The following is a 21,811-nucleotide window of genomic DNA, read 5'->3' on the forward strand; positions in this document are numbered from 1 at the left end:
TCCACAACGAACTTTAAGTCCCCTTGCTTAAGTATGTGTGCCCATATTCGGCAGAATTTATTTTGGTGTTTTTAAGACATACAGCTTTTTATGAGCAAGTTGGCGGGTGTTTCTAGAAAAGCAGAGGACGCTTACCCTACCGGTGCACCTGGTCCATGCTCCCAGTTTATAGTTGCTCATTTACTTTTGTTACTTTGTATGTACGATTTTAGTTACTTTATGTTTTTTGTTGTGTATGTCTGTTTTCCATGTCTGGTCTTTGTCCCTGGATTACATTCTTTTGATTACCACTATAACCTTGGTTCCCTTGATTACTCTTAAATAGTACATCAAAATTAGCCCCCAGGGAAAATTACCTGCTATACAGTAGCCTGTAGTTAAGGAAAGTAGGAAACTACAATTAGCAAGATGAATTAACCATATATTGTACGAAAAGGCTGGTTTATTTTATTGACATAAAAATATTCTTGTTAAGAAATAAATTAATGTTGAGGTCTCAAAATCATGGGTATAAATATACAAAAATATCCAACCTTAAGGTAATAACCAACTGGTGTTATGATTTAACATGTACTCTTATTGTTGTTAAGGATCTATGATGTTTGCCTTTTTCAGCATTTAAATGCCCAGACACATTTGTTTACTCACCTAAAGCAACATGTATCCCATCTTGTTTGGAGAGCCAAGAGGAAACTGAAGCTGAATGTGCAGAAGTACCCGATGAAGGTTGTGTCTGTGAAAAAGGGAAGGTGGAAAAGAATGGAAAATGTGTTCCAGCTGAAGAATGCTTGAAGCCCACATGTGCCTATCCTATGGGTAATTTGGAAATTAAGTTGAATGTAAGTATGATGTCATGGCCTTTTTTGGCAAAAAGAGCGAAAGAAAAATCTTGCTTGTTCTCCATCAATCGGTAAGAACAAACTTTTTCTTATTCTACTTCCGGTTGGTCCTATGAGAAGAACTGCTTGGTACAAACCAATAATGGAACCCCAATCTGTGATTCAAATGGAATGAACTGTATAATAGAAAGCACTTTATCATGGATAATCAGAATATGCTAACCTAAGCAAAGAATGCTAGAAAAGTCATTTGATGTTCAGAAGTTCAACTACTTGTAACTTGTTAATCTTAATGTTATTTAACACATACACTGTTAGGGTATTTCTTTCCAATTTAATATACTACAACTATTTTGATTTCAAGATATATTACTTCACACTAAACAGGGATACTTTGTAATGTTTCAAAAATGAACATTCATTTTCCAATATCAGATTTTTGTTAGGAAAAATAGGTTTTTATACCCCAACTTAACAAGTGGATGAATATATTGGAATCGCCTTGTTATTCCATCCGTTCACCTACCTGATGGTTGTTGCAGTTATCTTGGGTCTTAAAAGATTAATTGAATTCCAATTCTGTGTGTGAGGCTCAATGTAGATGGGACATACATTGTAACAATTGAGGATGCAATTAACTTTCTGTTTAATGGGACTCACTATATGGAATGATAGAGAAAACTTTCATCACATAAATCTTGCTCCTAATGGATCAATTGATTTCAAATTTGTTGTGTTGCTTTATATAGATGGAGATTTTGGTTGCTGTCCAATATCAACTTTTTGTATGAGTGATGGTATATACCCAGCACAACAATGCATGCAATTTCATGGTTTTTGTCTTGTTTGTTTGTTTGTTGGGGTTTTACATCCGAGCAGTGGTCTTTGTCTATTTACAATGAGCATAATTTGCTTTTTGTAATTTAACAAAAAATTTTATTGATAAAATCAAATGTTCATGCTGGCAGTCATTTTTATACCCACACTGGTAAGGACTTGTTGGTCTTGTCTTTAATGTATGATTATTTTAAGTGCCAATCCATACAAAATTCAGACATCGCCTATGGTAGGGTGATTCATGGTGTAGAAAAACCCATGGATCAGATGATGCTTTCTTGGTCGACATATGCTATATTTTTATGTGACAGTATTCCTGTCTGTAATTAGATCTGTACTTTTTAGAAAACTACAGTTTAACCTCCCACTGAAATCAACTAAGACATTATGTGATCTATAATGGTTTCTGAACAAGAAATAAAACTGAATTTGGTGGGTTTTTGACATGCATTAATCACCGTCTGTCTGATTTTTATAAAGACTGATACTTAAATACTTGCCTTAACAGATTGGAGATAGACTTCCAGAAAAAGCTGAATGTGGTGAAGGCGTCATATGTGTAGACAAGGGTGATGGTACTGCTGATATGGAAGAATCGTTATTAAAGTGCAAGGACCCTGCATTTGTTTGTGAAGCCAATAAATGTGTTAAAAGAGGTTGGTACTATTCCTCTACTGTGGTATTGTCACTTGACTATCTCTTCACCAAAATAATTTAGTTCATACTCTTGGCATTATAAAAATTGATGTGTTTTTATCTCTATAAACCATTTTTAATGGAAGATATACTTATCCTGTCCAACCTTCAATATGTGTATAACAACTGAAAATGTGTTGATGGATTTGTTTGTTTGTTTAATTTTTTTTTGCACTGTGATTATTATCAAGGCTTCCTCCATATTTTTTGGGAGTCCAACATAGGAATAATCATAAATTAAATACTTATCTCCTTGATAGTGCCTTCATCTTTTTTTCCAAAAATTTTGATGAAAGTGTTGGTAGCTTTAACTGCTTGAATATTTGATTTTTTGGGACTTAGTGTCTAATTTGAAGATGAGTGGGGTATGTGAGTTTAGGAGTTTGGTTGTAGAGGCTCTTGTATACAACTTACTCTTGCAAAGATAGATAGTTAGGGGTTATCATAGATGCCAACCTTCACAACTTGTCCATAATTTTTACATAATTTAAACTATTATTTTTACCTATGTTTGAATCACAGAAAAGATGCCTCTGAAGGAAGCTAGAATAATAATCATTGTACAAAAAAAACAAACAAACAAATCCACCAACACTTTTTCAGTTTAGGGTCTGATGGTCAACCATCTGGTATGTACAGATTTCCAATTGTTTCTGTTCCCTGTTTAGGAAACATATTCTATTCGTTTAGATGCCTTGCAGATACCAGTGAAATAAGTGGGAATTTGGATCACGCAGTGCATTCAAGTTTCAAGAATGTTATCGATCTGGATTAGGATAATTCTTATTGTTTCCGAATAGTGAATAAAATATGTCTTCATCCAAAACAATTCTGAGATGTCAACTTCAATTTTAATGAAAATTACTGACAAAAGTGCCAAATTATGGACAATTCAATTTTTGTTTACCAATGTATTAAAAGGGGCTGGCATCTATGGGTTATGTGTTTTACACTCTGTCTATTTTGTTCTTTGTCCATCTGTTCATATATATATATATATATATATATATATTGTTTAGATCTCTTTGTTAATTGTATAGTTAACTACCTAAGGAAGATAATCAGATGACTGTCAGTTGATCAAAGGAAGGCCAATTCTATATTAATTTCTGTAACAGAACGAAAAAAATAGAAATGTTTCAGGGATAATTGCAACATGTACATAGAAACTGGTACATGTATTGTAATTCAGATATTTCTTTTAAGTTTGCTTAAACTGTATTATGACATTTTTAGATAGCTTTTACGTGCTCCTTTTTATAATTGCAGGGCGACCAGACATACAACAGTCACCAACCAAAGGTATTGTAAATATAAGACAAGTTAAAAACTGACCATATTTGGTGAGAAGTATCTTGCAGAAACAAATTGCTATTTTACAGAGTTCAGTCAGTTGTTATAGTTATGAAATACATATAATTTTATTTTAGAAGTAACACCTTTTTTTATTAGATAAAAGAATTTCCTGTATCATCTTATAATTGGAATGGTTTTCATGTGTCTAGTGATGTGATAGACCTTAGCTGATGATTTACTCATCAAATTGTAATCCTATAATAAAATACATTATAAGCAGGTAATTTTTGACATGTGCTTTAGGTTATAAAATTACAACCCAGAGCAGAATTTTAGCTTCTTTCAGAAAACCCTTGTAAATGTTATCATTGGACAAATGCTTATAAAAGACAACACCAAAACTTTTAGAGAAGAGAGTACCTGGGCTTTAACTTACTGTTTTTCTCTTATCAATTATCTTACCTTTGTTTTCCTAACCACTGTCTTCTATTACAGCACCTCCTCCAGTAATTAAACCCCTTCCAGAACTGATAAAAGATATTAAAGGTATGAAATAAAAGTTATAGGAAAAGGTAAATCAAGGGGACTATGATTAGAACAGTAATCAAAAAGAACGTAATCCAGTGATAATGTCTAGACAAAGAAAAGACAGACACAATAATGAACATGAAACAACCAAAATAACACACACAGAATCAAAAGTAAATAAGCAACCCACCCTCCATTAAAACGGGGAGCATGGGTCAGGTGCTCTGGTAGGGTAAGAATCGTCTGCTTTTCTATAAACACTAGTCGAGTTGCTCATAAAATGTCATAAAAATGCTTAATGGATTTTATTGCAACCTTAAATCTGAATTCTTTTAAACAGCATATAGCAAACTAAATGCAAATTGGTGTCAGTTTGAATGTATTCAGGAATAGAAACTCCTGATCAAGAATAAATTCAGAATGTGATTAACAAAAGTATACCCTTACTGTAAATTACAGTTTTTTTTCTTCAAACAGCAAAAAGAAGCATCTTGTTTGATTTGAAATTTGAAATGACAAATCACACAATATTTCTGAACTAAATATATTGTAGTCATATATATTATTCACCAAGTTGGTAGTGAGTGACTTGGATGCCTCAGCCGATATATTTTTATACTAAGAGTTAAATTTGAAACTGCGCATAAAAATAACTTTTTGGGGCTTTTCAGAGGACTGTAAAGAAAATGTTGAGATAACTTGTAGAAGGGAATCTAGAAGATGTATGTTGGCAGGGCAAATTGAAGCTGGGTCTAAACTCACCAAAATTAAATTGTTGAGGAAGTTAGGTGCTGCTGTTTGTAGAAGACGTGATTACAAATTGAAGAGAAGAGCACGTATGGTGGTTGTGAGGAGACGATGCAGTGGAGTATTCAAAGTTGACTTTATACCAAAAGGTATTTGCTAATAGGGTTATTTACATAATGGTAGCATGATGATTTGCATCATCATTTTCTTTCATACAGTTAAAAGTAAATGGAAGTGTGTGTTAGTATGAGCCAAATAAAAGATTTAAGCAAATTATATTATTGTCTATTAACAGTTCACACATTTGCAAATTTAAATCTTTGTAATAGGACTTTTTGTGTAGAGGCGCAAAATGCTTTGATGAAAAAAAAAATAACAAATGTTTTATTTTTTATCTTTACTGTATTTTGTTTTGACCACTTCATTGAAGTAAGTGAAGAAACATGTAAGTGGAAATGTTTTGTAACTACTCTTAAGACTAGTATATACTGTATTAATGATTCTCTCATTTTTTTTCCAGCTTGTTGGAGTAAGTATATTAACTTCTTCCTACTTCCCATAGTGATGTGCTACACTTTCTTGTAAAAATTTGGCTGAAATCTGTTAAAGTTTTCAAAAACAGAAGGTGTAGCCATCTGAGCCTGCCCAGAAAACAAGTGTGAAAGCATTTATTTGGTTAAAGTGTATTGTGGCATATTAAAATACCATTTATTACTTGTTGTTTTGTTTTATTTGTGTAGCAATATTACCACATGTTATGACATGTTTATTTGGTGCATTTTAAATGAGTAAACAAAAATATTGTATATTTTATACCCCCTACCCTACAAATGGGGTTTTGGCTCTATATGTAGAAATGCATGAAGGGAGATAATTAGTATTGGAGGGCTGCAAGGGAGAATAATCAAATCTCAGAGAGTTACAAGTCTCCATGAAGCTGAGGTACTTTTTGGTGTGCTTTTTCTGGCTGTACTTGTAGTATTTCATAGTATTGCTAGTACAAGATGAGTTACAGTTCATGATAAAGTTTGGTTTTACTCCATTGACTGAGTGAATTTTAGATTTTGTTTTGAAATTTCATAAATCAACAACTGTATGGACTTTTTTACTTGCACCTTGTAGATATTTAGTCATCGGGGCTCATGTATTCATTGTGTGTTCTACAGGCCACAAGAGCCCTGACATTAGCTTTTAGTTTGTATTTGATTTACTGATGAATGTTAAAGTTATTGGCCTAAGACAATAAATTTAAAAAAAAAAAACAAACAACTTTTTGTATTTAGATAAAAAGGACATCTCTTAAAAGCATACTGACATATCTATTTTGGTATAAGTTATTTTATGATCCTTAATGGCAAAGGTGATAAATTTTTATTATGAATATAATTGCTTTTGTTTATTTTGTAGAGATTATTAGGAGAAAGATAAAGGGTATGTCTAGAATAGTTCTCTGAGGAAGGTAAAGGGTATGTCTAGAATAGTTCTCTGAGAAGGTAAAGGGTATGTCTAGAATAGTTCTCTGAGGAAGGTAAAGGGTATGTCTAGAATAGTTCTCTGAGGAAGATAAAGGGTATGTCTAGAATAGTTCTCTGAGGAAGGTAAAGGGTATGTCTAGAATAGTTCTCTGAGGAAGGTAAAGGGTATGTCTAGAATAGTTCTCTGAGGAAGGTAAAGGGTATGTCTAGAATAGTTCTCTGAGGAAGATAAAGGGTATGTCTAGAATAGTTCTCTGAGAAGGTAAAGGGTATGTCTAGAATAGTTCTCTGAGGAAGGTAAAGGGTATGTCTAGAATAGTTCTCTGAGGAAGGTAAAGGGTATGTCTAGAATAGTTCTCTGAGGAAGGTAAAGGGTATGTCTAGAATAGTTCTCTGAGAAGGTAAAGGGTATGTCTAGAATAGTTCTCTGAGGAAGGTAAAGGGTATGTCTAGAATAGTTCTCTGAGAAGGTAAAGGGTATGTCTAGAATAGTTCTCTGAGGAAGGTAAAGGGTATGTCTAGAATAGTTCTCTGAGAAGGTAAAGGGTATGTCTAGAATAGTTCTCTGAGGAAGGTAAAGGGTATGTCTAGAATAGTTCTCTGAGATAGAAAAAAGAAAGGGTATGATGAAACCCAACAAATGCACCAGGGTATAATAGTGAATACTTTTAGAGATCACTTAAAGGTCTTCAACAAGCGTAAACTCACCTTTAACTAAGCTCAGAAATCCCCAACAACAAAAGTAACAGAATGAAGACACTTCTTCAAAATAAACTAAAAGAAGTAAAATAATAACACAAAAAAATGTTGTTGACCGACATCTCTGACTATGGACAGGTGTATGTCTGCTTCAAAATAAACTAAAAGAAGTAAAATAATGACACAAAAACACATTATTGACCGACATCTCAGACTGTGGACAGGTGTATGTCTGTGGTTGGGTTTAACTTGTTTTATTAGACCTTAACCTTCCTCCTTTTAATGTAAGGTAAAAAATGAACTGAAGCAAAAAACAAATACACCATAAAGTTCACTCAATAATACAGCCAATTCTCTCCATGGAATATCTCAACATACACCATATAGACAAAATAAGATATCCAATTTAAGAATGCTTGTAGTAACTGAAAGCTACATCACCGCATGTTAAAGAATGACAATACCATCAAAAACTACCTGCATTAGAAATTTTGCAGAGTAATAAATGAGATGTATGTTCGGGTTTGTTCTTGTGCAGTGTTACTAAAAGAGCACTTTGAAACATGGTAGGGTTATTGGATGAATTTTCAAATATTTTCCCAATTACAGTGTTTTGAACACCTAAGGTTTGTGCAATACACATCAGAAATTCCATAACATACACATGATTCCATAAAAAGTCCACTCATTGTACAGAAAATTATGAAGATTTTTTTTGTCACATTGGCATCGGAAAGTCATTTTTGCAATAATACAATACCCAAATTAATTTCATTTTTTCTTTTGATGAATTTTATGTTTCTCGAATATTAAGTGGAGAAATATGACCTTGCATGAAAAAAAAAACCAAAATACCAGGATAATGTTAAGTTATGTTTGAAATTGTTTTTACTGGATTATTCTGCAGTTGATTTGTAGCTGTTTAACCCAGTTGTGTTGTATACTATTGGGAAAAAATATGGTTAAAATGTTCTTAAATTGAGAAACACCATTTTATAAAATAAATATGTTATCATTTTTCAGCTATTGTTGTGATCATAGTTCCAAAAAGCTTATGCTTAGTCTTAATAAAAATAATTTACTCATTTTATTATTGCTTTTTTGTATATTTCTTTGGAAAGGGGAGAAATAGAAAGTACCACATCTGAATCTTTTAATTATATTTTCAATTTTTCCAGTTCTTTTCTCAATTCTTGATATTGAATGCCAGCGTTTTTTGGGGGTTTTTTTTGTTCAATATCGTATGTATTAATAATATCTGGATTATTATTTTATAGTGTGGAGAGATAAAAAGAGAAAAGAAAAGAAAGGTAACTCATTGGTTTATACCTCACCTTTTGATTTTATATTACTACATGTACTACATTGAATATACTATTGTTCGTTGGCTATCAAATATCATGGCCAAACCAAGAAATTTGGTACCCAATGAATAGTAGATTACCATGGATGTGTATAGTGAAAACTTCAAAACCATGAATTCAAAAATCCAAGAAAAATTGGTATCCACGAATTATAGTACTTTCACAGTATAAGAATCAAGAAATCTGTCAGAGTTTTTTGGAGGGGTACTTAGGTAAAAATGATTATTTAAGGCTTATAATTTTCTACACACAAAACAATTTGTTTTGTATGTATTATTTTGGTAATTTTATGTGTTTGTCTGTTTTCTATGTCTGGTCTTTGTCCTTGGATTACCTTCTTCTGATTACTGCTAGAATCTTAGTTCCCTTCATTACTCTTTCTTATCATTTTTCTATCATTTTGTTTTTTTTTTGTTTCAGAAAAGAAGAAGAAGTTGGGTAAAGGAAAGAATAAGTTCAAAGAAGGAAGTAAGTTGTTTTTTAACATCATAAATTGTTTTAATTGTTCAATATCACTTTAAATCTTTTTTTTTCTTAATTCTAGATGATGAAGTAGGTACTACTGACAAATATAGATGCAAATTGCAATTGATTGCAATTTTGAGAAAAAGTATTTAATAGTACTGGTAGCATATTGGCTGCATGGCTAATTGTATTTATTTTATGTAGGGTAGGTATAGGTGTAAAGAGAATATATATTGTAGTCACACCAGTTAACCCTTTGGAACAGTTCATGTGGGAGATTCTTTCCTCCATTAACACTGTCTCATGTGGGAGATTTTTATGTAAAAAGCAATTTTTTATGTAAAAGTTCAATTATATAGTAATTTTCACAGAAAATATAGTTATTTAACCAAAAATCTCCCACAAATCTTAACTTTTTATGTTGGAGATTCTAAATTTTTCCTTGGTTTTGTGGGGAAGGACTTGCAATCCATCAATTTACTTTGATTCAATAAAAAAAGGTTATTGAATCATATATGTAGATTTATTTTAGAAATGACTCTTTGAGCTCTTTCTTGGTTGTATGTTTTTTTCTTAAATTGTTAGATCTCTAATATCATTATTCATCCAAGTTATCTGTTCTCAGGATGTATATGTAGAGCTTTTGGTGATGTACACTATACTACATATGTTGGTAAAAGAATTGATTTCCAAGGAGCTTGTAAATATACCTTAACTGAAGCCAATGATGAGTTTCCTTTTAAACAGTGCAGATATGAAATTAATGTCAAGAACGAATACAGAAACAATAAGAGAGTATCATTTACAAGATCAGTTGATATCACCCTGTGTGATGTTAGGATGAAATTAGGACCAAGAAATGAAGTGAAGGTATTTACGGTTTTTTTTGTTTGTTTAATTTTTTTGACAATTATTAGCCATATTATTTCTTCAGTCTATACTAGTTGACTTTCTTTTTAGGTTTTTAATCCTTCAAAATACCTTATGTCTCCTGGCTTGGGTTTCATAAAAAATCTCAAAATGAGGATTTTCTCAAATATTTTCTCAACTGAAATTTCAACCAATCAGATTGCTTGAAATTGGATATTTGAGGAAAAACTCAAGGATTTGATGAAAATCTCAGTTTGAGATTTTTTGTGAAACTGGGCACAGTTCATCAGAAGGAACTTCCCTACCATTTCTGAACACTACACAAAATATAGCATGTATGTTTTTATATCCTCCAATATCTGTTTCATAATTATTTAACATGTTTCAGCTTGATAAAATCTATCTTTCCTGCAAATGAAATTAAAATCTAGTCTTTAAATCAATTGAAGGTTTGAGGACTTCTTTCATGTTAAGTCACCTGAATATAGCTGAAATGTTGCTGCTCGGCATTAAACCCCAACAATCAATCAATCAATCAATCAATCAATCTTTCATGTTAAGTAATAAATTTACATTTTGAAAATATATCTTTTGCAGAATGTGTCAAGAAACATTAAATTATGCAAATTGTCAGAATTTAAGTTTGAACAAAAATTATAGAACTGACAGTTGTTGGAACTTTGTCATTTTTCAGAAAAACTTAGTCTCATCCATTGTCCACAACTAATACTTAAAGACTTGCAGAGTTGTTATAAAATTTCATGGGGTGTAAAATTGCAATATGGAAATATGCAAATTGTCAGGAATTTAAGTTTGAAAAAAAATTGTAGAATGACAGCTGTTGGACTTAAACAAAACTTGGTCTCGTGTTGTCTACAACTCCTCCTCGACAACTTGGTCTTGTGTTGTCTACAACTCCTCCTCGACAACTTGGTCTCGTGTTGTCTACAACTCCTCCTCGACAACTTGGTCTCGTGTTGTCTACAACTCCTCCTCGACAACTTGATCTCGTGTTGTCTACAACTCCTTCTCGACGACTTGCAGCATGGAAATGAAACTTATGTTAAATTACCATATTGGGATGTGCATATTGTCAGAAATTTATGTTGAACAAAAATTGTAAAAATGATTATCATTTGAAATTAGGCATTTTTCAGTAAAACCTTGGTCTGATGCATTGTCCACAACTCCCCCATTAAAGACTTGCAGGATTGTTATGAAACTCATTGGAGTGTAAAATTACCTTATGGAGATGTGCATATTGTCAGGAATTTATGTTTTCAAGATTGCAGCAAATTGTGTGTCAAAATTGCTTAGTCTATCCGCCATAAAAATTGGGTCCAATATGAATTGTATGTCTACGTTGGTCCTCAGATATACAGAGTTCAACCATATGTGGAGGTATTAGTCAAGTAAGGGGCAATGTCTAGTTTTAGTCAAGTAAGGGGCAATGTCTAGTTTCAACAGGATAAAAAATCTCCAGTGCTAACAGTACTTCGATTTGAGTGGTGGAGGTATGCATAACTGTTAAGCCTCCCATATTTTTAGCTTTGTCTCCTACAAAAGAGTGCATCTTGTGTTGGATAAAAACTTCCATTTTCAAAGGTTTCATTTGCATTATATAGCTGTCTTTAAGAATTTAAAGTACTAGGTTTTTTTAATAGTTGAATGTTTGTCTTTAAGCAAGTACTTTCCTTTCACTTGGTACAAATTTCAAGCACCAATATCGTCTGAATATAGCTGAAATATTGCTGCTCGGACATTAAACCCCAACAAACTTCAAGCACCAATATCACAATCTTATAAGAAAAGTGAATAGAATTAAGAGATCCTTTTGTTAATCTGTCCATTGGAAATTTATATTTTGGAGGATTACATCTCTAAGAGTAAATCAAGGGAACCAAGATTCAATCAGAAATCAAAAGAATGTAAACCAGGGACAAGGACCAGACATAGGAAACAGACAAACACAACAAAGAACATAAAATAACCAAATAATACATACAAAGAAACAAAAGTAAATGAGCAACTCAGACTCCACTAAAAACTGGGAGCATGCATCAGGTGCACCGGTAGAGTAAGTGTCCTCTGCTTTTCTAGAAATACCTGCTAAGTTGCTCATAAAAAGTCAAAGACCGGGGGGGTAGACAAAAGAAGAAAGGAAAACTATGACAGGTTGAACAAATCATTTTTCATGGTACACATAGATACACTGTAACGATCCACAAATCTGTGCATAACTTTTTCATAGCTGTTAATCACCAGGTACGGGTCAGTTTTGATCATTATCATGTATTTTTTCTGGTAATTTTTATAATTTCTTTGTAGTGTCATTCAATCATTTTTATGATTTACAAAGTAGGTGAACATTTTGACAAGACGTCTTTTAGTTCTTTCATATTATTTTATGTAATTATTTAGGTTTGGGATAATGGAGAATTTATATCTCAAGATGAAACAACAATTATCCCAGAAAGTAAAAGTGAGTGTGAAGTTGTGATAAAGAGAATTTCTCAGAAAGATGTACAGGTCACATCTAGCGTTTGTGGATTCGTAGGCAAATGGGATGGCAATAACAAGTTCCAGGTTGCTATGGATCCCAAGTATGCTAAATATAGTACAGGATTATGTGGTGCGTGTGATAAAGGAGCTAACCCATACCAGTTAGCAGATGGCACTGATGTGTCAGCTGAACCTAAGAGAAAAAGGGATCTGAAAATTGGAAATAGTTATGAGATACCTGATGTAGAAGAAGATGATGGTGGAACTAAGTATGTTTTATCTGTGTATTGCACGAAGGTGGATTCCAAAGTAAAAAAAAAGATGCAAAATTTATTACTCTTAGTCCTATATTTTTACTCGTTAACAATCCTTACAATTTAATTTCTAATTGATTCCAGTCCAAGTTCAGATTTGGGATTATTTGATATACAGACTACAGACCAATTGATGTAAAAGATGTCACAGTAGACCAAATAAGTATACAAAATAATCTATGTTGCCAAAGAGACACAACCCAATCAGCAGGCTTATTACAAATCAAATTAAGTTATTGTATAATTAACTTATAGCCATGTATTGAAAATTCCTTCCGTGCAAACAGCTTACCATATGTGTATGTTTATTCTCCAGATGTATTAAACCAGTCCAAACACCAGAGCTGACACCAGATCAAAAAACTAAGTTGGGAAGTCCAGAATACTGTGGTATAATGGATCCAAAGACAGCTGCTACCAATAGATTTTTTAAAGAATGTTTGCTATTTGATGAAAAACAAGCCACAGACTTTTTTGAAGATTGTAGAGTTGATGTGAATGCAGTTTCTGGAGATAAAGACAAGGAAGAGGATGCAAAATGTAATGCTATTGAAGAGCTGGAAAGATTCTGTATTGATAATAATAAAAAGTTTTCACAGTGGAGAACAGAAAAGTTCTGCAGTAAGTTTTGTTTTGCAATGAATCTTCATATATTTTGAATGTTGTTTTAAGGTTGGTATGCCAGTTCTGTCAAATCTAGTGACTGTATTTGAGTTTCTATGAAATGATCATGAGTTCTGTAGCGATATTTGTTATATCCCCTCTGAATAAGTGGATCGTATATTGGAATCATCCTATCCATCTGTCTGAATTTTGCAGCGATTATCTCAGCTCCCATAGGATGGATTAATTTCGAATATGATATATGGCTTTAATATAAATGCGGCACACATTGTTGGAGATTTCTGTTGCTGTTCAACATTATTTTCTGTACAACTTGGAGGAATGCTTCATGTTCTGGCTTTGTTATACCCACTAAAACAAAGTTTGGGGTTATTATATAAGAATCTCCCCATCTGTCAGTCTGTCAGACCGTCCATCCGTCTGTCCACATTCCTTGAAAGTTTAACTTCTAAACTGCTCAAGGAATTTTGATGTTATTTTATAGGAAGATTGAGTATCATATGTAGATGTGCATGCAAGAACATAATTACCGTCGCTCCAAAGGGTGAAAATCAAAATTGAAGGTTTTTTATGTTTAAACGTCGTAAGCAAAACTCCTCCTGAACTGCTCATGGGATTTTGATGTTATTTTATTAGAAAGTTGGTTATCATCTATAGATGTGCATGATAGAACATAATTACTGTCAGAAGATTCAACAGGATGAAAATCCAAATTGCAGGTTTTATTTGTTAAAACATCCTAAGTGGCACTCCTCCAAAACCGCTCATGGGATTTTGATGTTATTTTATAGGAAGGTTGGATATCTTATTTAGATGTGGATGAAGGAATATAATTACTGTTAAATGACTCCAAAAGGAGATAAATCCAAATTAATGGTTTTACATTTGAGTCCATTTGAAGTGGGGGTATTCTCTTTGTAAACTTGCTCACAGTAATTCTAGTTAAATCTGGATTAGTACAAGATCATGTGCATCAGCAAGTTTTAGTTATGAATGTTATATTTTTTCTATGGTTGAAAACTTATGTAAGGAATCCAGCTCTGAATGACATAGTTTTACAACTGTGTAGAAATCAATGTACCATAGAGTCTCTTCACCTTTCATAAATTAGAGATTTTTTTATATATAGACATTTTCTGAAAAAAGAAAAGGTTCAAGTTGTGTCTGTCAGAGATGCCTATCTAAGTCTCTCTTTCTTTTCATGGAAAGAAATAATTTTTAATTGTTTTCAGAAATGAAATGTGGTCCAAACTCCCACTTTGAGCCTAAAATGAAATGCCAACGAACTTGTGAAAATCCCAATCCTACTGAAGAAGACTGTCCACTTGAAGATGCCGAGGAGGGCTGTGAATGTGATCAAGGGTTTTATTTTGATGGCAAAAAAGGTTGCATTCCAAAGTCTAAGTGTGGATGTGTTGATAAAGAAACAGGGAATTATTTACCGGTAATGTTAATTCTTCCTTGTCATTAATCTTGCTCAAAGAAAAATGTTTCAACTAAGATATTTTTCACAGAAGGACAATTCAATTTAAATACTAGTACTACACATGTTAAGAACTTATTAATGTAAATTTTCCTAAAGATTTAAAGGACGTATTTGAGGAATTGAAGATAACATTTGACTGGTACTTAGAAGTAGAGAAAATAAAATAGATAAAATAGATCTCCCTCTCAAAATATTCTCAAAGGGGGAGATTTGCCAAGTTTTTGTTTTCATGATATGTTATGACAAAAATTGAAGTAATTAATTACGATTATAAGCAAAAAATTCAAATGAACAGGAGAAATTTCCACGAATGTAGCTAAATCACCTGCTTTGACACGGTTACGATGATGGGTGATTTTTAAATTTTTCATGAAATAACGGGAGACTCAACACCTATGGTTTAGCTATGGGATCCTTTTATGAACCTGAATAGAACTCACCCGTACCTTGTAGTAAAATAGTTACTTCTTTTTTTATAGCTCGGAGCATCTCGACAAGAAAATGACTGCACATATGAAGCTGTATGTAAAGCTGGTGGCAGAATTAAAGTTATTTATAATAATCCTGATGGGTGTTCTGAAAATGAAGTTTGTGCTCCTCGGAAAGGAAAATACAGATGTCAGTGTAAGACTGGATATGAAAGGAATGATGAAGGTTTTTGCCTAGGTATGTTTTGTTAATTGACATTTCAGTTTAACAACTGATTTAATCAATTTAGTACAAAGGCGTTAAATTCATTAAAGTAGTTCAAATTGGCATATTTTTTTATGAAAAATTTGGTTTGCTGTATTTTCCTGATTATATCATAAGACACACAAATGATACCCTGATTACAGCCAGTAATATAGATAACTTCAGAGAATAGAGCTGGTCTTCTTCAGTGTTCTAGGATACCTATTTTCTGTTACCTGGGGCAAGTGAAATTTAGGTCAGGGAAAGTTAGCTACTTAGTTACACTTTCCTGTGGCAAATTGAAAACTTCATATGCTGTAAGGATTTGTTTTGTTAGGAAAGCAGTCATTGACTGTGGGAAAGTTGATTTTATATGGATTTTTAACACTGTTCTTCTGATTTAATGATCCGTACTTGATAAAGTGTTGCAGGCTCTCATTTATTTTATAGATATTTTAATCAAAGTTTGACAATAAATTTAAACGTTTTTGTCAACCATCTAACTAACAATATCTAAGGACCTTCATCAGGTGATTGTCATTTTATCAAGGGAAAACCAGATCTATTCACTGAAACTTACTAAATTACTCGCTGTAACTCATTTGTTGTTAGATTCTATAGAAGTGTGGTATATGTTTAACATTTGGTTATTTTCCCGTCATTAACCCTAAAGATCATGTTGTTTTTTGTACATGCCCATCAATAATCAAAACGTTTTCTGTAATCCATGAAATTTTAATATTAGCAGGGATAATTTTTTTAGCATATTTCTGCTATTTCAAATCCGGTTTTTAACATTTTGATTCTTTTTTTTTTTACTGTATACATATAGTTACTTCCAATTTTGCCATTTTTTGCTTTGTTTGTTGACCTGTTTTGTAACAGATTTCTCAACTTCTATTGGAGTGAATTTATATTTTTTCTTCTAAATTATAAACCATTTGATGATTCTGAGTAATGAATGCTCATGAAGGATAATATACTAAATAGCTTGTTTTTGTGTTTTTAAAGAAATTCCTGCTTCTTGCCTTGTAACTAAAGTAGTCACTTGTGGAAGGACGCCTAGAAGGTCAAGACCTAACAAAGGAAGAAGAGGAAAACCAGGAAGGAGAGGAAGAGGAAGGCGAAATAGGAATAACAGAAGGAATAGGAAACTGCAAAGGAATTTCTCTAAATGCCAAGTCAAGGGTGCAGTAAATTTGTATAGTGTTAAATTCATCCCATATAGAAGAAGGCAACAAATTGGTAAAAATAGAGCTAACAGAGGTAGAGAGAACAGAAATAATCGCAAAAATAGACAAAGAAATAGACGTAGAAATAATAGGCGCAACCGTAGATTTAGGGGAGGCAGATGTAACAGAAGAAACTTGAAAGTTGCAACCAAAGGTGGCAGATTTTATGTAAAAGGCAATTGTAGGGGAAGATTTAGAGTTACATACAGATCTCAAGGTAAACTTTTTATAACCTTCCATTTTCATACCCCTCTGCACAGGGTTGAAAGGTGGGAAGTATATAGTGGTCATGGTGACTGTGTGTTAGTCCATTATTTTGTTTGTCTGTTCATCTGTATGTTCAACTGATTGTCCATCCCCATTTCTGATCATCAACCCCTCTGAAACCGCTGAATGAAATTTGATGAAACTTTTACAGGTACTTCATTGCATTATGCCATTGTGCACCTTCCTTTTTTATTTTTCCATTTGAATGCCTTCAGTCACTTATGGAGTTTCCTATATTTTTCCTGAGAAAGGGGAGATGGGGTATCACCAAGTGAGTTTTTTTCACAGTTTTAATAGATTCTTTGTATGGAGTTTTTAGTCTTTGAAAATATTTAGAATAAAGTCACATGTTTTATTAGACTTAAGGGACGATGTATTTTAGTGCCTTTATTAATGTTTTAGAATTAATCAATTTTCATGAATTAAGTTGACTAAAAATAGATTCAGGTATTCTTTTTAATTATTGAATACATTCATAGGTACATGATGTAATTGAAATTGATAAAAAACAAATTCTGTAGAACAAAACCTACCATTTGTTTTTTATTAAGATTGAATGCTGAAGTTATTTTCCCCATGAAAGTTTTTCTTAAGATTTTCTAAAATTTTCAACTTATCCCACTGTTATTTTAGGTGTAGATGGAGCATTTTATTGTTTAAGGAGGTAGTCCAGGGTTAAGGGACATAACTCTTGATATCGGTGTAATGTTTGCATCAAGTTTAATTACACCAAAACCTATCAAGCTTTCATTTGAAATAGAATGAAATCAATCCAAATTACTTTGATGTTTAGATGAGATGATGTAAAATGCTTTACACAAACATTCCAGTGACTTGTAAGAGTTATGTCCCTTACCCTAGATCTACCTCCTTAAAAAAGGATTCGAGTTGAACTTTATTTTCAAAATGAATATATCTTATGCTTGTAGCAAAGAATTGTGCTGATAGCTGTGGAGTAAATGCTGTCTTAAATAAGAGAGGAAAATGTGTCTGTCCACGTGGATTTAGTGGCAATCCTGCTGTCAGATGTACTAGTAAGTGGCTTATGTTTGCTGCTACTCAAAAGAAAACAATGTCAAAATTTCAAAGGACATTTCTTCATAAGCTTGCTTTTAAATGAAAAGTCATTAAAGCTTGCATTTAAAAAAAGTATTTCTTTTTATTGATAAGATTATTGAACAAGCTATTCTTAGTTCAGTCATTTTTAGATGAATTTCAATTTCTGCTGGCCAATTCATGCATTTAGAAGTATAATATTTATATGAATAAATTACATTAAAACTTCATTGTATTGCAGACCTGAATCATCTTTCCCAGTTAAATTAAAAACAATGTCTTTTTTCTTTGTCAATCACTTCAACTACTCTGAAACTACACAACTGATTATCATGAAACTTGTTAGGTAGCAGTGAAACCATATGCAGAAAAAGTTGCTGATGTACCATTACATATATTTTTATCACCTGTGAATTACTTTTTGTTATCTCCTGGATAAGGCCTACATTATTATACCGATTGTTTTTCTGGGTGACTGGTCAGTAGCGATAAAATCTTTGATAAGATTAATCTTCAGAAAAATTAGTCAAGGGGAACCAATTTTTTTCGTAGGGTGACTGAAATAAAAAATATAAAAATTATTTAGACTTGTAGCCTGGATAACGATTCCAGTCCTGTGCGAACTTTGGTGAATGGTAAGTAACAATAAAAGCTTGCATGGGATTGATTTTCGTGGAAATCCATCAAAGGATACATAGTAAAAAATAGACTTGTAGCCTGGATAGCATATCTTATTTTTCATTGGATTTCTTTCAAGCTTAGTTGAATGAAAAGTAGCAATAAAAACTTGGATCATTGTAGAAATTGATTGAGGGAGGCCAGTTATAATTTTGGTATAGGGACTGAAGTAAATGTGTTCTTGTGGAGTATTTTGAGCATTCTCACTTAAGTCTTTCATTGCGCATGAAATTTTGATCCTGAAAATTTTTGGGAGTATGCCCCTTAAAGAAATAAGAAATTTCACAAAATATACTATGAAGCAGATTGAAACTGCTTAAGTCAGACAAAAAATAAAAAAAATTCTGAATGGGAATCTCTGGCCTGCCAGTATAGAATAGTAATTATGTCATGGATAAACATGTTATTTTCTTTAGAGCTCCATTTTAATTTTGATAATTACCTCCATTGATTTACAGTTAGAACATACGGGTTTGAAAGCAAAAACAGACTTAAAACATCTACTAACATAACTTTTGAATTTGATTGCTAAGCCTGCATGACCAAGTCATGAAGGCCATAAATGCAAAGTAAATGGTAAGACATTACATCTATTACTAGTAACACCCTTGATGAAAATTTTGAAACTTTTGAATTTTGCATCTCAAGCTTGAAAATGACAACTGTTTTACCACATATCAATCATCAAATGCATAAGTAAAGGTCTATTACTTAAATGATAATTTGGTATATTTTTCATTACAGAGTTGTGTACTTGTACTTCTGCTGGTGACCCACACATCCGAACATCTGATGGCGCTATGGTACACTTTATGGGTCTATGTAAATACATCTTGTCAGAACATACAGACAAAAAAGATAAATGTTACTACCTGGTTGAAGTTCAACAAGAGAAGAGGAATCCAAAACCTGTGGCTTACAACAAAGCTGTATACGTTCGATTTAAAAGTTCAGACAAAGTGTTTAGTTTCAGTACAGATGGTAAATTCAGGGTAGGTTCATGTTATGGCCTCACTCAGCTAGTGAATGGTACATAGGAATCCCCTTGTTCATTTATCTGTCTGTCTGTCTGTTTGTCTGCCTGTCCAATTGAATTGTGTAAAAAAACTTCCAATTAAATAACTATTATATTATCTTTTTCTCAGCAGCTACTCATCACAGCAGCCTGAATTTTTAACACATTTTTTTTTTAGGTATGCAATATGGTGGGATTCATTTTCAGAAAAATTCTACAACAACTTGTAACGAGGAAATTATTTATGTTCCTGATATGATTGATAGCAGGGGTATCATTAGTGAGCTATTGCTCACAGATTTTGAGAAGTTGAGAAAAATCTCTGTTTAAGATTTTTTTATGAAACCCAGGCCTGTAATTACTTTACCACACTGGAATAACGTATAATTCTCTATTGAAACTCTATCAGAATTTGAGTTTGGGTTTATTGGTTTAGGGAAACAAATTAATTCTGTGGTTGTCATCATTATTATATGAGATGTGGAGGTGGAAGACAAACAGGACTTAAAAAAAACATGTTTTTACAAATGATTTAAGAATTGTAAAAAAAATGAATTAATTTATATTTTGTACTAAACTGCTGTTGGTTTAAAATTCATCTAACTAGAAATTTTAATTTCTGAAAGAAAGAGTAATCAAGGAAACCAAGATTCAAGCAGACATCAAAATAACACAATCCAGGGACAAAAACCAGACAGGTGAAACAGACACACACAACCAAGAACAAAAATTAACCTAAATAATACAAAAGTAAATTAGCAACTCTGCTAAAAACTAGGAGAATGGACCAGGTGCACCCATAGGGTAAGCATCCTCTGGTTTTCAAGAAACACATAAAAAGTCAAGTGCCAGGTAGACAAAAGAGGACAGGAAAACTATATCATGTTGAACAAATTAGTTCTCATGGTACAGGTGGATACAACATTATGATCCATTCCAAGAGTTCATGATGATACCATAAAATATCTGTAGTGATGACTACAATCTTGTAGTGACATAACGTTGTTCCAGAAGCCTAATTGTAAAAAGTCAAGCGTGGTACAGAAAGTCTGTGTAGTTATGGCATAATGTATGAGCTGTGATATGAAAACTCTGTACACAGGTGCTGAAGGGATGTTGCCACAGATGTTAGGAAAGTTGACAATACAGAATGAAAATTATTGTAAATTGTTGCATATTTATTTCTTGCTTCCTTAAAGAAAATCATCATTGGTCAGTTGGTTTGGGAAGACCTTCATTAACATGGTAAAGATAAGAATTAAATCTTAGCTTTCCTTGTGTATGAAACTTGGGTATTATGTAAATGTTTTTCAACTCATTATTTTATATAGAGTTTTCGTTGAGCAAGTGCTCATGTTGTTTCTTAACATGTGGATAAAATATTTTAATATCTCATCATTACAAATAGAAATTTTCTGTTTACTTTGTTGAGAAAACATTTTTTTTTTCTTTTAGGTTGATGGAACAGCTGTCCCAATTCCAGAAAGGTTTGCCATTGATGATGCTAATACCATTAAGGTAGTAAGGAATGGTAGATACTTGACCATTAGACATGTTCAGTGTGAAATAGAGGTAAAATTTGATGCCAAACACATGGTAGTTGTCACTGTCCCCTTTACTGCTTACTCTGGAAGAATTCAAGGCATTTGTGGAAACTGTGACAAAAATGCCAGAAATGATTATTCATTGAAGGATGGAACACTTGTTGATCCTAACAGGAGATTCCATCATTCAATTGGTGAAAGTTGGATATCTGCAGGCCAGGATGTTCCAAGGTTTGTTATTAGTTTATAAATGAAAAATTGGTAAATTGTATGGTAATTCTGATTTCCATTGGTGAATATCTGTCACATGTCTTTCACCAAATATTCAAGAAATGCTGGACTGAAGTAACCTTTACTGGACATAAAAATTTCTCCGTACATGGTGCTTGATTCTAAAACAAGTTATGATTCTTTCATTGATTAAGCTCTGGGACAATTTTGGATTTCTGGACCACCAGAAAAAGTGTTTCTTCTTGTTATATTGTATATTGCAATATTGTTGGTTTTGTTCAACAGACCAATGTACTTCATGAAAATTGTAATTGTATTGATTATAAAACCCAATTAACAAAATATTTATTACTTTTCAATGTCTTATTCGGATC

At 32.6% G+C, this 21,811-nt stretch overlaps 1 protein-coding gene across 1 annotated transcript in view; it reads left to right on the forward strand.

Moving 5' to 3' along the window:
- Window positions 1–21,811, forward strand: part of LOC148625675 (uncharacterized) — a 97,062-nt gene that overhangs the window by 28,807 nt on the left and 46,444 nt on the right. The window contains exons 18-35 of the mRNA XM_088571071.1: window positions 616–839; window positions 2,185–2,332; window positions 3,642–3,674; window positions 4,164–4,214; window positions 4,868–5,092; window positions 5,464–5,472; window positions 6,351–6,374; window positions 8,395–8,427; window positions 8,902–8,949; window positions 9,572–9,816; window positions 12,238–12,587; window positions 12,949–13,253; window positions 14,489–14,700; window positions 15,222–15,408; window positions 16,426–16,863; window positions 17,843–17,947; window positions 19,392–19,639; window positions 21,118–21,437. Coding sequence (XP_088427197.1) covers window positions 616–839; window positions 2,185–2,332; window positions 3,642–3,674; window positions 4,164–4,214; window positions 4,868–5,092; window positions 5,464–5,472; window positions 6,351–6,374; window positions 8,395–8,427; window positions 8,902–8,949; window positions 9,572–9,816; window positions 12,238–12,587; window positions 12,949–13,253; window positions 14,489–14,700; window positions 15,222–15,408; window positions 16,426–16,863; window positions 17,843–17,947; window positions 19,392–19,639; window positions 21,118–21,437 — 3,205 coding nt within the window. The remainder of the gene's footprint in view (window positions 1–615; window positions 840–2,184; window positions 2,333–3,641; window positions 3,675–4,163; window positions 4,215–4,867; window positions 5,093–5,463; window positions 5,473–6,350; window positions 6,375–8,394; window positions 8,428–8,901; window positions 8,950–9,571; window positions 9,817–12,237; window positions 12,588–12,948; window positions 13,254–14,488; window positions 14,701–15,221; window positions 15,409–16,425; window positions 16,864–17,842; window positions 17,948–19,391; window positions 19,640–21,117; window positions 21,438–21,811) is intronic.

The sequence above is a fragment of the Perna viridis genome, chromosome 2 (assembly GCF_037379345.1).
Source record: "Perna viridis isolate PV_CMFRI_1.1 ecotype Kerala chromosome 2, ASM3737934v1, whole genome shotgun sequence".
NCBI lineage: Eukaryota > Metazoa > Mollusca > Bivalvia > Mytilida > Mytilidae > Perna > Perna viridis.